General features: G+C 47.4%; 2 protein-coding genes and 1 long non-coding RNA gene across 3 annotated transcripts in view; 1 reads left to right on the top strand and 2 right to left on the bottom strand.

Annotated features, from left to right (window-relative positions):
- LOC116664032 (nuclear envelope pore membrane protein POM 121C-like) overlaps positions 1 to 10,454 on the bottom strand; it is an 11,365-nt gene extending 911 nt beyond the window's left edge. Inside the window, exons 1-6 of the mRNA XM_032480862.1 lie at positions 10,444 to 10,454; positions 10,381 to 10,384; positions 1,690 to 4,847; positions 1,433 to 1,546; positions 1,143 to 1,271; positions 920 to 1,063 (exon numbers count right to left, since the gene is read on the bottom strand). Of these exons, the coding sequence (XP_032336753.1) occupies positions 920 to 1,063; positions 1,143 to 1,271; positions 1,433 to 1,546; positions 1,690 to 3,678 (2,376 nt within the window). The 5' untranslated portion in view covers positions 3,679 to 4,847; positions 10,381 to 10,384; positions 10,444 to 10,454. The remainder of the gene's footprint in view (positions 1 to 919; positions 1,064 to 1,142; positions 1,272 to 1,432; positions 1,547 to 1,689; positions 4,848 to 10,380; positions 10,385 to 10,443) is intronic.
- Positions 1 to 20,855, top strand: part of LOC106728633 (putative POM121-like protein 1) — a 265,938-nt gene that overhangs the window by 70,047 nt on the left and 175,036 nt on the right. The gene's annotated exons all lie outside the window — the stretch shown is intronic.
- The window catches only part of LOC116664050, a 17,156-nt gene continuing 8,210 nt past the window's right edge, over positions 11,910 to 20,855 (bottom strand). Inside the window, exons 2-4 of the long non-coding RNA XR_004320346.1 lie at positions 17,819 to 17,821; positions 17,659 to 17,665; positions 11,910 to 12,492 (exon numbers count right to left, since the gene is read on the bottom strand). This is a non-coding gene — a long non-coding RNA (uncharacterized LOC116664050). The remainder of the gene's footprint in view (positions 12,493 to 17,658; positions 17,666 to 17,818; positions 17,822 to 20,855) is intronic.

Here is a 20,855-nt window from a genome sequence, read left to right as displayed (position 1 = left end):
CCACTGGGGGCCGTCTGCGGGGCCTGCAGAAGAGGCAAGATGCTCCCACCGGTGGTTTGGGGAGCCCCCGAGAGCAGAGGCTGAGAGGGTACAGTGCTATTCATCGGGGTGACCCCAGTCCCTGAGCAGGGGTGAAGACGGCCAGGCCACCACTGGGGGCCGTCTGCGGGGCCTGCAGAAGAGGCAAGATGCTCCCACCGGTGGTTTGGGGAGCCCCCGAGAGCAGAGGCTGAGAGGGTACAGTGCTATTCATCGGGGTGACCCCAGTCCCCTGAGCAGGGGTGAAGACGGCCAGGCCACCACTGGGGGCCGTCTGCGGGGCCTGCAGAATGGAGGGGCAAGATGCTCCCACTGGTGGTTTGGGGACGCCCCCGAGAGCAGAGGCTGAGAGGGTACAGTGCTATTCATCGGGGGTGACCCAGTCCCCTGAGCAGGGGTGTAGACGGCCAGGCCACACTGGGGGCCGTCTGCGGGGCCTGCAGAAGAGGCAAGATGCTCCCACTGGTGGTTTGGGGAGCCCCCGAGAGCAGAGGCTGAGAGGGTACAGTGCTATTCATCGGGGTGACCCCAGTCCCCTGAGCAGGGGTGTGAAGACGGCCAGGCCACACTGGGGGGCAGTCTGCGGGGCCTGCTGAGTGGGCAGGATGCTCCCACTGGTGGTTGGGAGCCCCCAGAGAGCAGAGGCTGAGAGGGTACAGTGCTATTCATCGGGGTGACCCCAGTCCCCTGAGCAGGGGTGAAGACGGCCAGGCCACCACTGGGGCATCTGCGGGGCCTGCTGAGTGGGCCAGGATGGCCACTGGTGGTTTGGGGAGCCCCGAGAGAGAGGCTGAGAGGGTACAGTGCTATTCATCGGTGGGTGACCCAGTCCCCTGAGCGGGTGAAGAGGCAGGGCACCACTGGGGGCCGTCTGCGGGGCCTTGCTGGTGGGCAGGATGCTCCACTGGTGGTTGGGGGCCCCCGAGAGCAGAGGCTGAGGGTGGTACAGTGTATCATGGGGGTGACCCGTCCCCTGAGCAGGGGTGACGAAGGCCAGGCCACCAATGGCGGCCATCTGTCGGGCCTGCAGAGGGGCCAAGATGCTCCCACTGGTGGTTTGGGGAGCCCCCGAGAGCAGAGGCTGAGAGGGTACAGTGCTATACATTGGGGGTGACCCCAGTCCCCTGAGCGGGGTTCACGAAGGCCAGGGCACCACTGGGGGCCGTCTTCGGAGCCTTCAGAGGGGGCAAGATGCTCCCACTGGTGGTTTGGGGAGCCCCCGAGAGCAGAGCCTGAGAGGGTGGAGTCGTGTCCCATAGGGGTGACCCCAGAGTCCGAAAAAGGGGTGAAGACGGCCAGGCCACATTGGGGGCCATCTGTGGGGCCTTCAGAGAGGGCAAGATACTCCCACTGGTGGTCTGGGGAGCCCCGAGAGGAGAGGCTGGGAGGATACAATGCTATTCATGGGGGTGACCCAGTCCCCTGAGCAGAGGTTGAAGACGGCCAGGCCACCACTGGGGGCCATCTGCGGGGCCTGCAGAGGGGCCAAGATGCTCCCACTGGTGGTCTGGGAAGCCCCCGAGAGCAGAGGCTGAGAGGGTACAGTGCTATATATTTGGGTGACCCCAGTCCCCTGAGCGGAGTTCACGAAGGCCAGGGCACCACTGGGGGCCGTCTGCGGAGCCTTCAGAGGGGGCAAGATGCTCCCACTGGTGGTCTGGGAAGCCCCCGAGAGCAGAGCCTGAGAGGGTGGAGTGTCTCCATGGGGGTGACCCCAGAGTCCGAAGAAGGGGTGAAGACGGCCAGGGCACCACTAGGCGCCGTCTGCGGGGCCTGCAGAGGGGGCAGGATGCTCCCACTGGTGGTCTGGGAAGCCCCCGAGAGCAGAGCCTGACAGGGTGGAGTGGTCTCCATGGGGGTGACCCCAGAGTCCGAAGGAGGGGTGAAGATGGCCAGGCCACCACTAGGCGCTGTCTGTGGGGCCTGCTGAGTGGGCAGGATGCTCCCACTGGTGGTCTGGGAAGCCCCCGAGAGCAGAGCCTGACAGGGTGGAGTGGTCTCCATGGGGGTGACCCCAGAGTCCGAAGAAGGGGTGAAGATGGCCAGGCCACCACTAGGCGCCATCTGCGGGGCCTGCTGAGTGGGCAGGATGCTCCCACTGGTGGTCTGGGAAGCCCCCGAGAGCAGAGGCTGAGAGGGTACACTGCTATTCATGGGGGTGACCCCAGTCCCCTGAGCGGGGGTGACGAAGGCCTGGTCACTACTAGGGGCCATCTGCGGGGCCTGCAGAGGGGGCAAGATGCTCCCACTGGTGGTCTGGGGAGCCCCCGAGAGCAGAGGCTGAGAGGGTGGAGTGGTCTCCTTGGGGGTGACCTCAGCGTCCGGGGAGGGCGGGGGAGCCAAGCCGGCCTCCGTCTCACCCCGTAACATGCTATTGATTTGCCGGAACGCTGCTTTCTTCTCCACGTTGAGGTCTTCCGAGGTGACTCGGGAACGCAGTTCAGGGGGTGGGGGCAGCCTCAGGGGCTCCCCTCGCCTGTGTGGCAGCAGAGAAAACCTGCATCTTCGGGGCCTGGGACCATCGGATGTGTTCCCCTCGGTTCCCCTCGGCCCTCTGGCTGTGTCTGCATCCCTGTCGGGCCAGTTCGTCTGTGGTGAGACCACCGGAGCTTCAGCGGGAGGCTGGGGGCTCTCCTTCCTCGATTTCTTCAAGGGTTTCGGGGGCAGTCCGCTGCGTGCGGGACCCCTCTTCCTCCGCACTGGCGGGGAACCCTGGGAGGAGCTGTACGAGCTGTTGATGGCATCTCTCCGGGGGCAGGAGCTCACGCAAGAGGTCTGGGGTTTCTCCACGCAGACGTCTTCTGAGTTGTTGGCACACAGGTTCCTCTGCAGAGACCCGGGCCTCGGAATGAAAGAAACGGGGCCTCTCTCGGGTTCTTCACCCCTGGTGCCATCCGGGCTCCTCTGATCTTCCCCCTCTGGGACTGCCAGGTCTTCCTTGGCCAACCCTTTCCCGCTCTCACCAGGGGCCCTCGACACCGCCTCCCTGCACGAGTCCAGGGCACACCCGGGCGTTGCGGGCAGCGCAGGAGTGCGGGGCTGTTCCCTCACTGCACAGACGGTGGCTGTGCCCGCTGGAGACGCTGAGCTGCAGGACAGCGTGGAGGTCTCGGCGCGCAGCACGGCCCTCCTCCGACGGACCAGACTACAGGTGGAGCTGAGGACGCCCAGCAAGGAGCGCAGGGTCCGCGGGAGCAGGGAGCATCTTCTGTGAAGCGCTGTTACAAGGCGTCGATGTAAAGTCATGGGACACCTGTAGGCTGGCCTGCCAGCGGCCAGCAGCTGGTGGAGAGCCAGGTGACCCGGGCCGGCCAGGGGCAGTCGGCGATGGCGGGGAGTGGGCTGGAGGTGGCCGGGCCCTGGCGGCAGGTGCCGGCCCCCCAGGGCTCGGGGCGGGGCTGAGGGGCAGGGTGTGCTCAGGTAGTCGCCCATAGGGCACTTAGGTAAGGTCAAGGGCAGAGAGCAGGACTCTGAGCGCTGTCCTTCACTGCCAATTCTGCTGAAGGCCAAGAGCACACTGTTTGGTCTGTTGCTAGGACGTGGCTCTAGAACCTTGTGAGCAAATAATGCGCACGTGCACAGGGCCCTGTGGGACCCTCCCTGTGCAGCAGACACACAGGGACCCAGGGCTGCACACATGCGGATGCGCCCCCATCCCCCCCTCCACCCTCTGGTGCTTCCGGATCTCCTGGAGCCTGCGGATTGGAGGGGGGGAGCCCAGAGCTCTCACGGAACTAACTGTACAGGACGGGTCTGTTTTTTTTTTTTTTTTAGTATTGTTCTTTCCCCACCTTGACTGTGAGCACTGAGACCTTCACTATATTCTGTCAGACCACTTGATGCTGCCCCAAGTTTTCTCTTGGGCTTTGGTTTTGGCAATTTCTACTTCTGTGTTGTCAAATGCACCAAACTTCCCTTCTGCAGCATCTAGTCTGCAGTTAATTCCGCCCAGCAGTTTTTTTCATTTCAGGGACCGATTTTTAGCCCTAGGAGTTCCAGGCGGTTCTCTTTTACACCTTCTAGCTCTCTCCTTACGTACATTTTCATTTTAAATATCCTTGAGCACAAATATAAAGTCGTTTTGAAGTCTTTTTCTGCAAGTTCCACCATCTCTGCTGTATCTGCTTCTATCTAGTCACGGTTTCTCCCCCTACGTCACGTGTTTCTGCTTCATCCTGTGTATAAATTTCGGATTGATTGCCAGACATTGTTTGATGTGCTGTGTACTGCATTCTGCTGTTTCCCTTTACAGCACGTTGGGCCGTGGCCCACAGACAGTTAAGTTCTTTGCAGTGCAGGTGGACCCTCACTAGGCTTGTCGTTAAGCTTTGTTAGGGCAGGTTTAGAGAACTCATTACGTTAGGGTTAGTTTGGGCCCTACTCGCACAACCATTCTGGATAGCTACTTAACTCACATCGTGTCCTACAGAGCGTCTCCACCCTGCTACTCAAGAGGCTGCAGCTTTCCCCAGTCTCTCTTGTGTGAGGTCTGGGGGTAAGTCTCCTTACAGTTACCTGGTTATTCTTCATCGGGCCTTGCAGAGTTTTACTCTGTGTGAGTGCATCTTAATCAGTGACAAACTCAAGGGCACCACTGTGCAAGTTTCTGCAACTACCGTTCTGTGCAGCCGCTCTCTCTCCTAGACTGTATCTCACCTGTTTAATCCACTGCATCCCAAGAGAGACCATCTCAAAGCGCCTGGGTCCCCCTGTCTCACCCTGTTCTCTAGAAAACGCCTCTAGGCAGAGAGCTGTAATTTTAGGACTTTGCTTGTTTGGTTCTTTCCTCTCAGGATCACGGACCTGAGCTGTCTGTATCTAGTCTCTGAAGAAAGTTGTTCCATGTGTATTTTCAATTTTGTAGTTATTTAAGGCAGAAGGGCAAACCTGGTCTCTGTTACTCCAGTATGGCTGGAAATAGAAAAAGGTACACTTCTAGGCTGGGCCTGAGACGGAAGCTTCAAACTGGGCTAAACTCATGAACAACCAAAGGTAACTAGGGAGTGATGGGATCGATCAAGAAATGAACTAATAAAAGAAAAAGGAGATTTTTTGTAAAAGCTCAGCTGAACACAGTAACTGGAGAAAACTAAAAGCATTTCATGTTTATATTCCATATAGTTCATACTCTTCAACAAATTGCTCAGTTCTGTAAATACATTCTTGCAAAATGCCATCAAAATACATTAGTTATTTGAAACATCTTTAAAGGCCGATCTGTATATTTAATACTTGCCAACCTTAGTGTTACATTAGTTATGTTCCTATAAAATTTAGTATAAACGGAGACAATTTGCTTCGAATCTGTCTTCCCATAGAAACAGTTCAACGTAGCGTTACGTTCCTAACCCTGGAGAGGTGACCTGGGGACAGCGGGATCATTTATGAGAGGTACCAGAACCCGGGCCCAGCTGCTAGGGTCTCCCCACTCTCCTCACACACAGCAGGACAGCATTGCCCCTGCTGAGCACAGACACGGCCTCCCATGCTCCCCCTGTGGTGACCCAGCTCATGAGCGTAAACTGAACTGCCGCCTGGACCCTATTCCAGTGGCTAAGCGGCAAGAGCCACTGCCGGGGCCAGGCACTGTTTGCAAGTACGTTACGTACTTGACCTCACGACACCCTGTGGCCTGGTACTTCCATTACCTTCATATTAAAAATGAGAAAACTACCTCCCACAATTAGTGGGGGAGCTGAGATTCGTACCTCGGTGGTCCAGTTCCAGAGCCCGTGCCCCTAATCAGCGCTTCGGGGCTTGGCAGACGGGCCCGGGGGCCAGCTGCCTGTCTGGTGTCTTCTCAAAATATGTACGCGTAGGACAAATCTAATAGTACAGTAGGATGTATGTGTGTGCACCCTTCCTGCACACCCTGAGCCCATCCCCCAGAGGAGAACTTCCGACTGTTCTCGTTTTTTGCTCCTCTGATAGTTCTCTCTGTATCCCCAAATAATACACTCTTATCTAAAAGTTTCTAGATTTAACGACTTGACGTAGTATCTATTGATTTTCCTAGATTTAAAAATTAAAATTTAGTTCATCATCATTAATCTTCACCTGTCCCTCTCAGTATTTAGCCGTTTTATAATTACTTACGATTTCAAGGATACAGAATATAAATTCCCTGCTCCACTAAGCTGAGTCTGCGTCTCAATTCCTCAGATACTGGAGCCATCACACACCTCTCCTCTGCCCTTCCGCAGCTCACCTGGGGTCAGCCACACTTCTCCTTTAACAGCATCAAGGCTGTCAGCATTCGTATCTTGAAGTAAACAGCAACCAAACCTTTCTGATCACAGACTGGTTCTAAAAGTTGAAAATCAACAACCAGCATTCACATTATGATGTATAAATATTATTTAATGCCAGGCCAAGAGGTGTGCTAACGTTACACTTCATTCTTTACAAACTCAATGCCATGATCCTGTGACCACTCCAAGAAATTAAAAAAAAAAAAAAAAAAAAAAAAAAAAGCTCTAGTTTTAAGATTAAATGGACCCATTTCTTTGGCATGGACTGCTTAAAAGCAAGGCCTTTCCTCCCATATTTAGGCTAAAATAGGAGTTTTTCCTGGGGTTCCTAATGGTTTTCTTTCTGGTAGAGTGGGGGGCTGGGGGTAACACATCCCCAGGCTGTCAATCCTTCCTCTCCCTCAGATGTCTCACACTCCTGGCTCCAGTTTGGAACGATTGCCGTCTGGATCTATTTTATTCCCATTATTCCTGGGTTTGCTCTGATGCCCAGTTAGGTTGAGTCCTCTATTTCCAGAAGGCCAAGGCTGTCTTTATTGGTTATTCTTTTGTTTGGCTGGAGCACACGTCCAACTACCTTCCTAATAACAGTACTCGGGAAGCCAATCTTTCCAGGCCTTGTACACCTGAAAACGCCTTATTCTGCTGTCACAACTGAGTGGTAGTTTGTCAGATACAGAATTCTGGGTTAAAAAAAAAGTGTGTTTACCCTTTGGATCTTGCTGGCAATACTTAGAATATCCACCATTAAAACTGAGAAGACATTGCCGCCCTCAGCTGGACACTTCTTCGTCGATGGACAATTTATTTTCTCCCTCTCTGAACATTTTTACAGTCTCCTCTTCATCCCTGAAGCACCGATCCTCCACAAACGCACACCCATGGATGAGCTGCTTCTGTTACTCGTGCTGGCTCTCAAGGGGCCCTTTTCGTATAAAGACACGTGTCACCTCTGCCTCCGGGAGTTGCCTTCCCTTCTGTTTTCACACTTCTCTCTTGTTGCTTTCCTCCCACTTCTATTAAGTCAAGTGTCGAACCTCACAGACTCCTTTCCCACGTATCTCTTCCGGCATTCTTCTGGTCTTTGCTGTACATTTTGGAAGATTACTTCACTTGTATTTTCTTAGATTTTCATTTCAGTAATCCTTTTTAAAAAATAGTAATAAATCTAATAGCCTTTTCTTGTAATATCATTGCTGCTGCATCAGCTGCTTCCTTAGGGCCCGTGTTTTTTTTTCCTTTCATTCTGTCAATTTTCCTTGTAAACCCAACGACCCTTTCGTTCTCTGTTCATATAAAGGGGTGCGGGGTGGGAAGGGACAGACTGGGATTTCAAAGTTGTAGAACAGATAAACAAGATTATACTGTGTAGCACAGGGAAATATACACAAGATCTTGTGGTAGCTCACAGCGAAAAAAATGTGACAATGAATATATGTATGTTCATGTATAACTGAAAAACTGTGCTCTACACTGGAATTTGACACAACATTGTAAAATGATTATAAATCAATAAAAAATGTTAAAAGAAAAAAAAGATGAAAAAAGAGGAAGATGGGGATTACTGTTCTCGGCTCTGTTAGTTGGTCTATTTTTTTTTTCCCCCTAGAAGGGCTTCGTCTCAAATTGGAAATTCTAGACTGTGTTTGACCAGGCTGGGCAGGCTTCCTTGGTGTAAACAAAAGGGAACCTGACTGTTGAGGAGGAAATCCTCCCCATCCCCAGATAAGGAGGGCTTTCCTGCGGTACTGAAACCCTTATCAGAATTTAGTTTCATATCCTAAGCAGAAACAATTTTTGCCTATTTTGCCTAATAACACGTGCCACCTCCGTCTGCTCTGAGGACGTCTGTGCGCACGTTGTGAGCGTGTGCACTTTCGCTGGGAGAGGGGCGCTGGGGGACCTATCTGTACCACAGTTTGATGACCAGCCCTTCAGTCACACCCTGCTTATGGAAGCCACGGGTCCAAGGTGTCAGCTCTGAACGGCTACTGACGCTGAGCCTCCACGATTCCCTGAGAAAGACGGCCTGCGCCCCACATCTTCAGACGCCATCGTGCAGCACATCTAGGCTACTAGGGCTTTTCAACCTGTCTCACCTCCGACATTCCAAAAACGCTGTTGAGAACTCAGTTGTTAACGAGGCCTCTCCCTTAGCTTGGCTATGTACTGGTTAACGACTAAACCTTTTTTCTTTTCTTGTACAGTCTGTGCTTTCATTTTGATGAGGCCTTAAAATGGGCAGATGGCAAATGGCAGTGCTCACTGCCTCGTGGACCTCCGTGGCCAGAAGGCTTAATGGTCTTTAAGCCTACACTGGAAAGTGAGGCTCACAGGCAAAAGTTGAGATGACAGCGTAACGAAATGTCACGTACTGATGACTACCTTCCAAGGATGTTTCAAGCAAACAGAATTTGATCATTTGCAGCCTCTACAGTAGTAAATTTTGTTGAGCAAAGTCCTCTGTGACTGGCCTCTATGGGTAAGAATTACACAACATCTAAAAGCCATTTTGTAAGAAAGAGTTTGTCATATACTTTGATTTTGTAATCAGAGCAAGAGTTCCTTACAGCAAGTGTCACATGAGATTTCACAGAATAATCGCCCAGGAGGGAACGCAGGCCCCACACAAGTCAGTGCTCGTCTTTAACAAGTAAGAGGAGCCCCCGAGCTGGGTGTCTGTGGCCCCGTGTCTAGGGCACGGGCACTCACGTCTCGCCCACTAACTGACGGAAGAGGTAGGGCTCCCTCCCCCTCTTCAATATCTTATTCATGGGTAACTTAAAAGGCACACGTTTAATATAAATATTCTATAGGCTAGACTGAAAACTCTACATAAACTGTAAAATAAATTAAGATTTTAGGGAAACTATGAGCATGTGACAGACTGCGGGAACCCTGTGTGCACCTGTCCCCTTTCAGGTCTGTTTCAGTAGAGCGCTTTAGAGGCACAAAGGTGATCAGGAGTAAAACCAGACCTCCAGCCTGGGACGCAGGTCTCTGTATTGTAACAGGAAAGGAAGTGTCAGCTTAACCCACCGATGCATCCCTAAGACCCAGAGTCAGCGATGCACGCGCTGGAGGTACGCCAGCTTCCAAATGTGAAACTGTGGACAACCAGCGTCCCAGCCATAACCAGTGACCCGCCACACGACTGGGTCAGCGACTTACACCCAGCCTTAACTCCAAACCTTCACGACGCAAAACGGGGCCTGTCTTTCCCTTTGATTGTTCACCCGCTCCCTTTTCGTGGTGGTGTCTGGTTCTTGTTTAATGTCTGTAACAGCCAGGCAGAATAACCCGATGTTTTCAGATGTACATTTTCAGTTGCTTGCTTTTTTTTTTTTTTTTAATTTCTTTGGGCCTCATCTGCTTGCCCCACGCCACCCCCCACAGGTGCAAAGTGGACGTGAGGCTGCTGCGGGCACGCACGTCTTTCTCCCTTTGCTGTGGCTTCAGCTTAAGAGATCAACCCGTTCAACTGCCATGTCCCGTTCCTGCTTTCGGTGGTTCCAGGGAGCCCGAGTCTCACACGGGTGGTGTTCGGCCATCTCCTCTCCAGCGCAGTGGGTGCCCCAGGCAGCACAGAGGGGCAGAAAAAGAGACTGCTTCCCCCTTCCTTGTCTCTCTTCCCTACTCTGCGACTGCTCCCCGTCCCTAAGGCTCCTACCACCTTCTCCACACCGGTTCCTGGACGGACAGTAGTGCGGGTTGGCTGGGTCTGGCCCCTCCCACCACAAACATCACATTCCTGCCCAGAACCCTATTCCTACTCCTGGACTCACAGATCTGTCCCACTAACTCCCAGCTTTAACTACACACAGTCTGGTCTTCAAACATCAAGTCCAGCAGACTCTGAGGAGGCACTCAGATGAAAACTAAAGATCCACAGAGTCAACCTCTTCTCAGCAACATTACCGTTAAAAGTTTACGCACAGAACAGTGTTTTCCTTTCTTTTGTACTTGAAAGCACGAAGTAGCTCATCCAAACTTCGGATTAAGTTAAGCTCTAGCGCTGCCCCACGGGCCTCCCCATCCTGTGGAACAACTTCTACGACAAGGACACCCTCCAGGTGCCGCCCGCTCCAACATCGCTCACTCCTACGTCAGAAAGGGGACGGAATCCAAGCGCTCGCAAAACCCGTGAATACACGAAGAGCACACACGCACGCTTGCACTGAGAAACATGTAACGCTCTGTACACGCCACATACACATTTTTTAAAACTCCAAGTTCCTACTGTTTATGCTAATATACCAGTTGCAACTATTTCACAGCTTTCTTTTGAAAGTCGGGGTCTTCTCTTGAAACCTTTCTAGCATACACATTGCCAAATCTAGGTACTCTGAGGTAAATCCACATATAATTGTTATAATATACTGTGTAGAATACATCTAAGCACAGAGAACAGAAGAGAAGCATATATTAATAAAAATGAATACAAAGCAAAAAGCTAGCCGCGCTAGCCTTTCCCCAGGTCTATCCTATTCAGTGATATGATTCAGACAATTAACTCTTTCCAAGAGCTGAGAAACTTCCCTTGTAAGAGAGGGATTCGCTACAGAAATGCTTAACTCTCCAGAGGGCTGAATGCAGAAAGATGGGACAGGGTCAGAGAGTGACCTAATACAAAAACCATGCAGTGACAGATCTAAATATAAATGCTCAAATTTTCCATTTCACGAGCTCATCGTGAGTGAAAAAATACGCAATTTATTTTCAATACATAGCTCTTCCAGCAACATTTAGATTTTTATAGAAAACAATTGTCTTCAATGATAAAGGCAAATTTTATTCTACATGAGTGAGTTTTAAAATGTAACGCTTCAAGTTTAGTCATCTTCTAACCCTAAAACTATTGCTTTAAAACTACAGAAGAGAAAATGACATACTTTGCTTGCTTTTCTTAAAAAAAACCTACATTAAATAAAAAATCAGTTGAAGAAACATTTTATTTCAGCTGCCCTTTTACGATACACACCATCCAGTAACTAACTGGCTTTTAACACTCGGGCACTGGGAAGGATTCCTACAGTTTTAAATATAATTCAGCCAACAGAAAAATACCACCAAATACCTTTACAGCCTGCTATCCAGACCTGTATAAATTATGTCTCAAACACTAACCAAGAGAAGATGAAAAGGGATCGCCTGGCAGGGTTTACAGGGCAAGTGTGGTCCGTCTCCGAGCAATGGGGTCTGAAACTGCCACCAACTGGACACTTTCACTGAAATCAAAGTATCACCTTAGTCTTGAGAAGGATACGTGTCTTTAACCAGCTAAAATTGTGGTGAAGGTGATAAGCAACTGAAATTGGTTCTGATTAGCGTAAGGAAAGGGGGATTTCTGGAAGGCAACGGGCAGGCACCAGTCAGGACACCCGGCTGGGCCACAGTGGGTCGTGCTCTGGGAGAGGCCGGGGTTGCGGGGAGCCCCCACACCCAGGGGCGGCGAGGTTCCGTGCCCAAGGGCAGGAGGGGGGACTCCGGCTCCCTCCCTAGCAGGAACAGGCCCAGAGTTCCCCTCCTGGAAACTGGAGTGTTTTCAGAAAGGAGAATGCTAGGTGGCCAACAAGCAGCAAACGTCTACTGCAACCATCAACTGTCCAGCAGCACCACAACGTTCCTCAGTGTCATGCGATGAATTTCAGCCGCCTTCACAGCTGTGGCTCGTGGGCGGGGGGGGGGGGGGGGGCTCACACTAGACGCTCCCTGCAGGGGAGTCAAGGAATAAACACATTCTGTCTGGGCTCTGCATAGAGTTTTTGCACAATTCAGACTGCGATCAATGTGAAGACAGACTCAATCTGTGACAATGCTGGTACAGCGTATCTGGCGCTGTACGTGGCAGCTGTCAAATCAAACACTAACTATTCACCCACGAAAACATACTTGTACACAAATAAATTCGCCAGCTAATATTCATCACTTTGCTATAGACAATAGGTCTGTTTCAACACTTTTCAAAAGACATAAACTTTATGAAGATTCTAATACAAGCAAACCACCTTAAAAAAATGCCACTGTATAAACTGGGTTTCATATATGGAGAAAAAGCTAAATATTAATAATTCAAATATTTATTAGATAGATGTTTCAAAACACTTCTTTAAAATAGTAAGCTCCCTTTCTCTAAATACTCATTACTATGAAATATGGAAACACCCCTTACACAGAGTACCTCAGATGTAACATAACAGGACTTTGTCTGTTGGAAATGATGCAAAAAAAATAAATAAATAAACTGGAAGTTACAGCAGCATTCATCCGAACTCAATCGTAAAATACTTCACAACAAATTACAAAAAAGCTTGCTTCCAAATGGCGGCTGCGGTTTTGCGCATTTGCTCCCAGAGACAATTAATGCATGCAGCTGGCGCTAACCTTCAGTGAGTTTCAATCAAAGCTTGACAGCTACCAGTTACATTTCACACGGGGTAATTATAGCAAATGGCATTTAGGCTTAATGTTCTGCCATTTCTTTTTCTTTCTGGAGTGTAATCAACAAGATACTAAGATTGCGTCTGCTTAGCTTTTCTGTAATCTTCACACTGACAAAAATAAATATTCCATCACGAGGCGTTTACTGAAGAAGTACAGGTGGGGAAAGAACACCTGATGTTCAGCAGGATTTTCCTCGCGACAATCACTTCGACAAGTGATGCATTTATAGCTTTTCTGCATAATAAAACGTTAGTTCTTTCATAAAAAAATACAAAAGTCTTCACGATGCCTCTCATTTGCTACAACGCCTAGGCTTTCCGACACACCTTGTACTAGCGCGTAAGCGTCGGCGTGCAATGCTCTAGTGTGTGCTCAGCACGGAGAACCCACAGCAGCTCCCCTGGAAGGGCCATGTGGGTCTGTAACCTGGAGCTCCTACACATCCTTCACGTGGTGGGACAACAAACCAGACACTAGGATGCAAGCACATGGGCTGGACTTAACAGACCAGGCGCCTACATTTTTAGAGTATTTAAAATGCTAACTCTTACATTTGAATGCACTTTTAAAACTGTATTCGACAAAAAACTGCACATGTATCATATGTATGTTATATATACACACATATCTATATTTAATCTCATTACACCTATACTTGCTGAAGTGAACTCAGGCTGCTCTTTTAAAATTCTGCCCACCTGCTGTCTGCATCTGCCATCCCTGTGCTGGACCGACCAGCACATCTCCAGAGTCAAAGCGGTCCAGAAGCGGTGGGTGCTGTGGGTGAGCCTTGCTCCTTCCTGCGCCTCCAGCGTGCTCCAGAAGAACTGGAGTCAGGGTGCCAGCACGCACGCCACCCCTGCTGAGGAGGCCCTCATTTCTCACCAGCAGGAGGACCTCCTTCACCTCAATCTGCCCCTTCCAATGCATTGTCCATGTTTCCTGCAGGAAAATCTTTCTACAATGCAGTCATGCTATCCCCCTATTTAAAATAGTACAATGACTTATTCCACATTCAGGGTAAAAATAGAGCAAACTTACAGCATGGCACAGGAGGCATCTGATGAACTAAGTCTGCCCACCTGCCCAACCTCTTCTCCAACCTCTCACACCTACTCTGTGTTCTAGCCCCAAACTACTTAAAGCACCTCCAGAAGCCATTCCCATCCACACCTGTGTACAAGCTGTCCTCTGCCTGGAATGCCTAGCAAGTCAAAAGTCCCTTCCTTTACATTTCCAAGGCACTCTGTACGTATTTTTCCAGCACAGCATTCACACCACTGTCCATCCTGAAGCAAGATTAACATCACATCAACGCTGATCAGTAACATCCTTCTTATCGCTCTGCGACAGATGTCAAGGTTATCCCCTGCCTCTTCTGTCTCCATTACATTAACCCTGGTGTTTTCTCTACTTTTTGATTTATTATCAACTTCTTTCACTTAATACTTTAAAGAAACAACATGAACATGTGCAGCCTTCTAGAGAAAAGAAAAACTGCAGAGGTCCTAAGTTGGAGGGAGCAACGGGAAGAGAGTGGGGCTGTTCTCTCCTGGCTGTGTGAACATGGGGGTCAACACAGAGAGCCTTCAACACTCACTAATAAGTTTCTGCTGGAAGCTGACTCTTCAGAAAAAGAAAACACAAAAGTGAGTTTAAAGGGCCTCCAGAATCAAACCCAGGCCTTAAATATGTGCGCTTTTGACTTCCCATTTCTGAAAATTCCATCCTAGGGTAAACAGGGGTTATCTCATATGCCTTAGATTTCTTTTTCCCTAAAAATAGAGATAAATTGATTTGATACATATGGAAGGAGGAATTTTTCTTCACATCAAATTGTGCACTGAAAATGTGGACTGAATAGAAGGGGAAAAGGAATAAACCAACTGCAAATTACAAAAGTAATATACATAACTTCATAAGCCTGAAGCCGAACAGAAAGAATCCGGGAAGGTTACAATCCTGGTCGTCGGTAATGTTCTTAGTGCTGCCACACAAAGGCAGTGGCTGCTCAAAGGGTTGACAAGGCTTTGCTCTACATTTTTATTAGTTAATATCCTCAAATAAACATTATACTTAAAAATCACACTAAGCCAACAGAAAGTTAAAAAGCATCATTTTTCCAGTGGTATAAAATGTCAGTAAAAGAGAGAAATAAAAACACAAATGAAACTGATTAATGAATATACCTTTTCCCTTCACGTGAGAGGTCTATAAACAAACCTTACTTTGATAACATAAAATTGTAATAGAGGAGAACAGATCTGACTCCATACTGGATCTGTTCCTTTAGTTTTGACCACTGTGCCCTGTTTTCTAGGCTCAGTCCTGCTCGCTCTGCACCTTTTGTAAAACAATGTTGCCTTTAGCCTGAAATACCCAGGAAAGCCTATTCTTGGGGCTCTGACCTTTAAGGATGTCAGCATTTCTGCACTTACGTGGAGATGGCAAGTTGCAAAATAGAGAATAACCTTTGTTTTTTTGGAGGTTTACAGGGACACTGTGGCCTGACCTACACAGACAGCTGCAAGAACAAAGAATTCCTGCAGCAAGAAGTTTGCAACAATCAACCACATCCCCCCTCCCCTGTTTGTTTTGGGGTTTTGGGGGGTTTTTTTTTTTGTTTTTTGGGGGGTTTTTTTGTATAAAAGGAGCCTGTATTCTGACTGGAGCAGGATGGTTCTCCAGGATGTTAGCCTGCCATCCTCTCCATCTGCTGGCTTTCCGAATGACGTCGCTATTCCTTGCCCCAACACCTCGTCTCCCAATTCACTGGCCTGTCATGTGGCGAGCAGAACGAGTTTGGACTCGGTAAAAAATGAAGGGGAAAGGGAAAGGGGTATGTCCAACAGCCAGATTTTAGGTTCCACATGACTTAAAGTATGAGGATAGGGTTTATATAATGCAGTGGTAGGAGAAGAGGAGAAATAAAACAAACATACTGACCCAGGAGATGAGGGGGCTAGGGGCATGGGGTGCTGAAATGATTCATCTCCTTCTAAAGTTTTTCCTAATTCTGAAGTTAGAGAATGTAACACTATTCCCCAATATGCTTCTACTTTTTGGAAGTAATGAAAATTATTTTTAAATGTGACAATTAAAAACTTAAGACATTTTTCTCAAGGAGATAAAAGTTTTTAACATTACAACTTACATATAACACAAATGACAAGAAATGTGGGGTTCCTTATATTAAAAAAAACCAAGGAAAATGGTATTAACACTCTCAACTCATTAAATCGGTACAGTACTTAGTACTTTCAAGTATTAATTAACACAAATTAGCGTTACATAAGGCAATCTATAAAATTTTTCCTACTAAAGGATTAAGTAGAACAGCTTAATAAGTAGTCAATGAGTCATTAAATTTTAATCTTTACTGTATAAATCCTAAAGTTCTGCAGAAGCCTAATTTTTCCCTGAAAGATGTTTCTCTTACTTATTTTTTTCAGGAAAACATGAGCCATCTCAAAGTCCATGCTAGTGCCGTAATTACCTAATGTGCTTGTTTTTACGTGCAGTATTTCTTCTACTTGGAGCACTTCATAATCTCAGAGGAAACTCAGTAAGACACACCATTAGAAAGGCAGATTATCAGTTTCAAAGACCCAAGAAAAATCAAAACGGCAGTTGTATAAAACAGTGCAACTGAACGAAACAGGAACCACCAGGAGCAATGGCTGTTCCCAACAGCGACAGGAAGAAATCATGACTCAGGACGTTATGCAACCAGCAGGACCGCGTACTATTTTGAGGTTAGTACCAGGAAATGAGCCAGGTATGACAAAGAATAATTCTTTGAATGATCCTAAAAATATAATTAAAGAAAACAAGCAAAGTTTTGCTATTTTAAGAGAAAAATAAATGAGTGGCAGAGGAAGGCTCCCGTCTACCCCGGAGTCCACAGGACACCCCTGTGGGCACAACTGGGGCCAGACGGCCAGGAATGTGGGGAAAAAGGCAACTGAGGGTCTCCTGTCAGTTCTGAGGTAAATGCAACACATAATGTAGGTTTTCAGATGTTTCCGGAAAAATACAAACAGTGCAGTTATTAAGGAAAAACACTACTTTTAAATTTGGTTTTGCTTGAATAGTGTTCTCACAGAAAACAGAGAAATCAAATATTTCAAAAGAAATGTCCATCGAGTAATACCAGAAGTCTGACTTTATTGAAATCATTCAAAGAGAACAAATAAAATCAAGCTTAACTGAAAATTATAATAAATTGCTAATGGCCCCTAATTTCAGCCAAAACTTTACCGTCAGGTTAATGTATTCTCTCCCACTGCCATCATCAACTTTCAAAGGAACCACAAAAAACAAACAAAACCACTCCTGCCCAAAGCCTCCAGGCTGGCTGTGCCCTGGCTCTCCTGGAGCCCAGCCAAGGCTGCTGAGAAAGGAGCAGGCCTGGACGCCCACACGCACACTCACCCCATCGCACAGAGGGCTGCAGGGCCGCAAGTGGGAGCCATCGCTTCAGGAGTCACGACAGTGACCACTGTGCGAAGTGAGAAAAGCTGCTTGATTCTTCCAAGCCTACCACTTACCCACCTGCCTTCTTTCTTTTCACTGCTACCTGTGGATCTAGCAAAATACTTGGAAGTGCTTACTACGTGTGGTCACAGGACTAAGCATGTTACAAACATTACCTGAACCTCCTACCAGTCTTATGACATCGAACTATCGCAACTTCCACTTTACAGACAGGGACACTGAGTAGAGAAGCTGCTGTTACTGGCCTGGTACAGGCATAATTCGAATGCAGGTGGTATGGCCCCAGGGTCTCCACTGCCCCCATTACTGCTTATCACCAGCCCTCACAGCCCGGACCCAGGGTCCCTGAGGAGGACATCCATCCCAAAGGACCTGCGACCATGTATCTGAGGAAAGGGAAATGCCGACACTCCTAGGGAACTCTGACGAGTACACTGGCTCTGTGCTCTGCTAATTCTTGGAAATCTGGAGCAACACCGCAGCTCACTGGGTCCAGTCGGGGACCCTAGGAACCAGAGGCAAGGTACCAGCCAGCTGACTACACTAGAGTTCTGACTCGAGTTTCCCAGGACGCCCCCAACCCAGACCGTCTCTGGTACGTGACTGTGTAGGTCATTAAAGTAAGAAGAGCCAACACCAGAGCACCCTCTTCCCACCAAAACTCCAAATCAAATAAAGCCTCACTACGGAAAACGCGAAGACGGGATGCTGGCGAGGTAAGTCCCCACGCTCCCACTCAGCAGACTGGTCTGGGAGATTGTAACAAATGTACCTGAGTAATGACTTCCACTATGGACTGCTGCTTCAGATGTAACAAAGCTCTTGGCACTTCAAATGCTGCTTGACAATGGCAAATGTAGTTATTTCCATTTCTGATTAAAAAAAAAAAAAAACACACACTACAAGTAGTTTACTTTCACCTGTAGGAAGAAACTACACTATTTACTGCCTTGCTTGCGTCAACTCTCAGGCTCTACAGCCTTGCTCTTCAAAGTGTGATCGTGGTCCAGTAGCATAAGCATCACCTGGAAGCTGGTTAAAAATGCAGAATCCCAGGTCCCACCCAGACCTACTGGGTCAGGATGTGCATTTTCACAAGATCCTCAGGCAAGGCTCTGGATACCGTGACTAACCCACAGAGAACCTGACCACCTCACTGATCCACAGAATGCTGATAAATAGAAGCAGTAAGAGCCTTAATTCTTTGGGGAAGACTAGTGAAGGTAAAGACAGTTAAAGATTTAACACACAAATGTTTGCAGCAGTTTTATGTGTAACTGCCCTGAACGGAACACAACCCAAATGTCAGCACGTGGTACCTCCCTGCAATGGAACGCTGCTCGGCACTAAAAATGAACCAACTTCTGATCCATGATACACACGGATGAGTTGCAAAAGAAATATGCTGATTAAAAGACTTACAAAATTAATGCATACTGTGTTCCGTTCATTAAAAAAAATGTTAAAAATGGGAAGTAGTGTCTAGTGATACACAGCAGTTCTGTAGTCATCCGGGGACAAGTTGAGGGACCAGGAGGGGCAGGACAAAGGGATTACCAACCTTCTGGGGAAACTTCTAGGGGTGATGGATATGTTTGCCATCTTGATTATGGTGATCTTTTCACAAGTCAGAGTTACCACACTGTACACTCTAATAGCTGCAATTTATCGTACATTATACCTCAATAAACCTGTTTTTAAAAAGTGTATTACTTGATTAACATGAAAATGATAAATTAAACAAAACAAAGTACACCAGTTCCCTGAATCTTTTATAAACGAGAGACACAATTTAAAATTGATAAATCAAGTAATACAGGTACCAGTCTATTTAAAACTATAAAGAAAACAATAAGGAAAAATGTTGGGAGAAGAGAAAGGTGGGAGGAAGGAATTTAAAACTGGAAAGATGCCAATTCCATCACTGCTCATTTGAAGAAGTCAACAGAACTTTCTAAAGGAACAGTGGACCAAGTACAGCACATAAAGTTCTAATAATAAAGATAACCCCTAGTACAAAAATGCAACCCTTTCCCATTATTAGAATAAGTCCACAAAACAGAACAAACCAGAAAAACACACAGCATATTTAAAATGATTTTTTAAATATAAAATCATCAAAATCAGAAGGCACAGAAAATCATAATGATGGGCTCAACACCAAGCATATCAATATATTTAAAGGAGCTATATTCATCCAGTAAGGAAAAAACTCCAGCTGGATCACAAAGCAAAACCCAACTACAAGCAGAACGATACAAAGACATCTAAAACAAAACAGAAAATATTAAAAATATGAAGAATGGGTAGGCACCTCAGAGTCAAACACAAAGAAAACACCTCATAATCTTAACAAAAAAGAGCAACAATGGGGTAAAAGCATTAAAAGGGCTTAAAAAAAAAACCCAAAAGGCACTTCATAAGGCTTAATAAAGCAAAAATCCACAATGAAGATCTAGCAGTGATAAAATATCTATATACCAGGTAACACAGTGTGAGCATCCACAAAGCAGAAACACAGTACATTCCAAACAGTACAAATATTACAGCCATTCTCTGACCAATCTGCAAGAAGTCAACCAGGAAATAACAACAGAAAACACTGGCTAACGGGGACAGACGAGTATGCGTGGCCTGGATGTACATTTCTTTGCCATTTCAGCAGCTTAGCAGAGAGTGCAGAAAGCTGGCTCAACAGGCGAGCATCGAACATCAGTTCAGCAAGAGGGCCAGCTCCAGCCACCCTGCCTCCAGAGATGCTTTCTGACAAGGCTCCTTACTCAGTCTCCCAGCTGGCAAGTGTCCAGAGTACATGTCTAGACAGGTTCTCTTCTTCCCTAAAATGCTAAATACATACAGCATTACAGAGGTGGGTCTCCCTCTCCTGCAACCTTGGTCCCCAAATTTCTTCTACCCTAACAAATGATTTATCTAAATGGCTCATTCAAAAAATGAATAAATGCACATGTTCTTGGTTGAGCTATTACCTCCTTTTTTCTTTTGGAATGTGCCTGGCCTCCAAGGTCACACGTGTTCCTGCATGTGTGCTCAGGTGCCCTGTGAGTTAGCCAGAGCCAGCACAGAGCAGCTCTGTCTGGGGGAAGTGAGTCTAATGCCGGCGATCCAAATGAGCAAACCTCATCAACAGATCTGAAGCCACAACCTCAACTTACCTAATACCAGTCATAAAAATATTTTGCCTTTTTTTCCCTAGTTTTTATTTCATTTTTTAATTTATTCCAAACCTCAGAGAGAAAGATGTATCTCTTTATTGAGGCTTCCTCAGATACACTAATATTATGTTTAATGCTATTTCTGCATTGTTGTTTAATAGTAAAAAACTAAAAACTACCTAAAAGCCATCAATAAAGGAATAATTATATACATTATGGTATATCCGTAGTAAACAATACTAGGAAATTCTTTTTTTTTTTTCATTGCAGTGACAAAAATCCACATGGGAGAAACCCAGACTTCAAATTACAATGTCTATCACACAGCCAAAGAATAGCCAAGGAAACAAGATAAGGGAAACAGTAAAAAGGAAAAGGGCCACACAAAACTGAGATCCGTATCACCAAACGCTGACTTTCAAAAACATGAAGCCAAGCAGGAAATGTAACT

The sequence above is a fragment of the Camelus ferus genome, chromosome 6 (genome assembly GCF_009834535.1).
Source record: "Camelus ferus isolate YT-003-E chromosome 6, BCGSAC_Cfer_1.0, whole genome shotgun sequence".
NCBI lineage: Eukaryota > Metazoa > Chordata > Mammalia > Artiodactyla > Camelidae > Camelus > Camelus ferus.
This window is presented reverse-complemented; position numbering and strand designations above follow the sequence as displayed.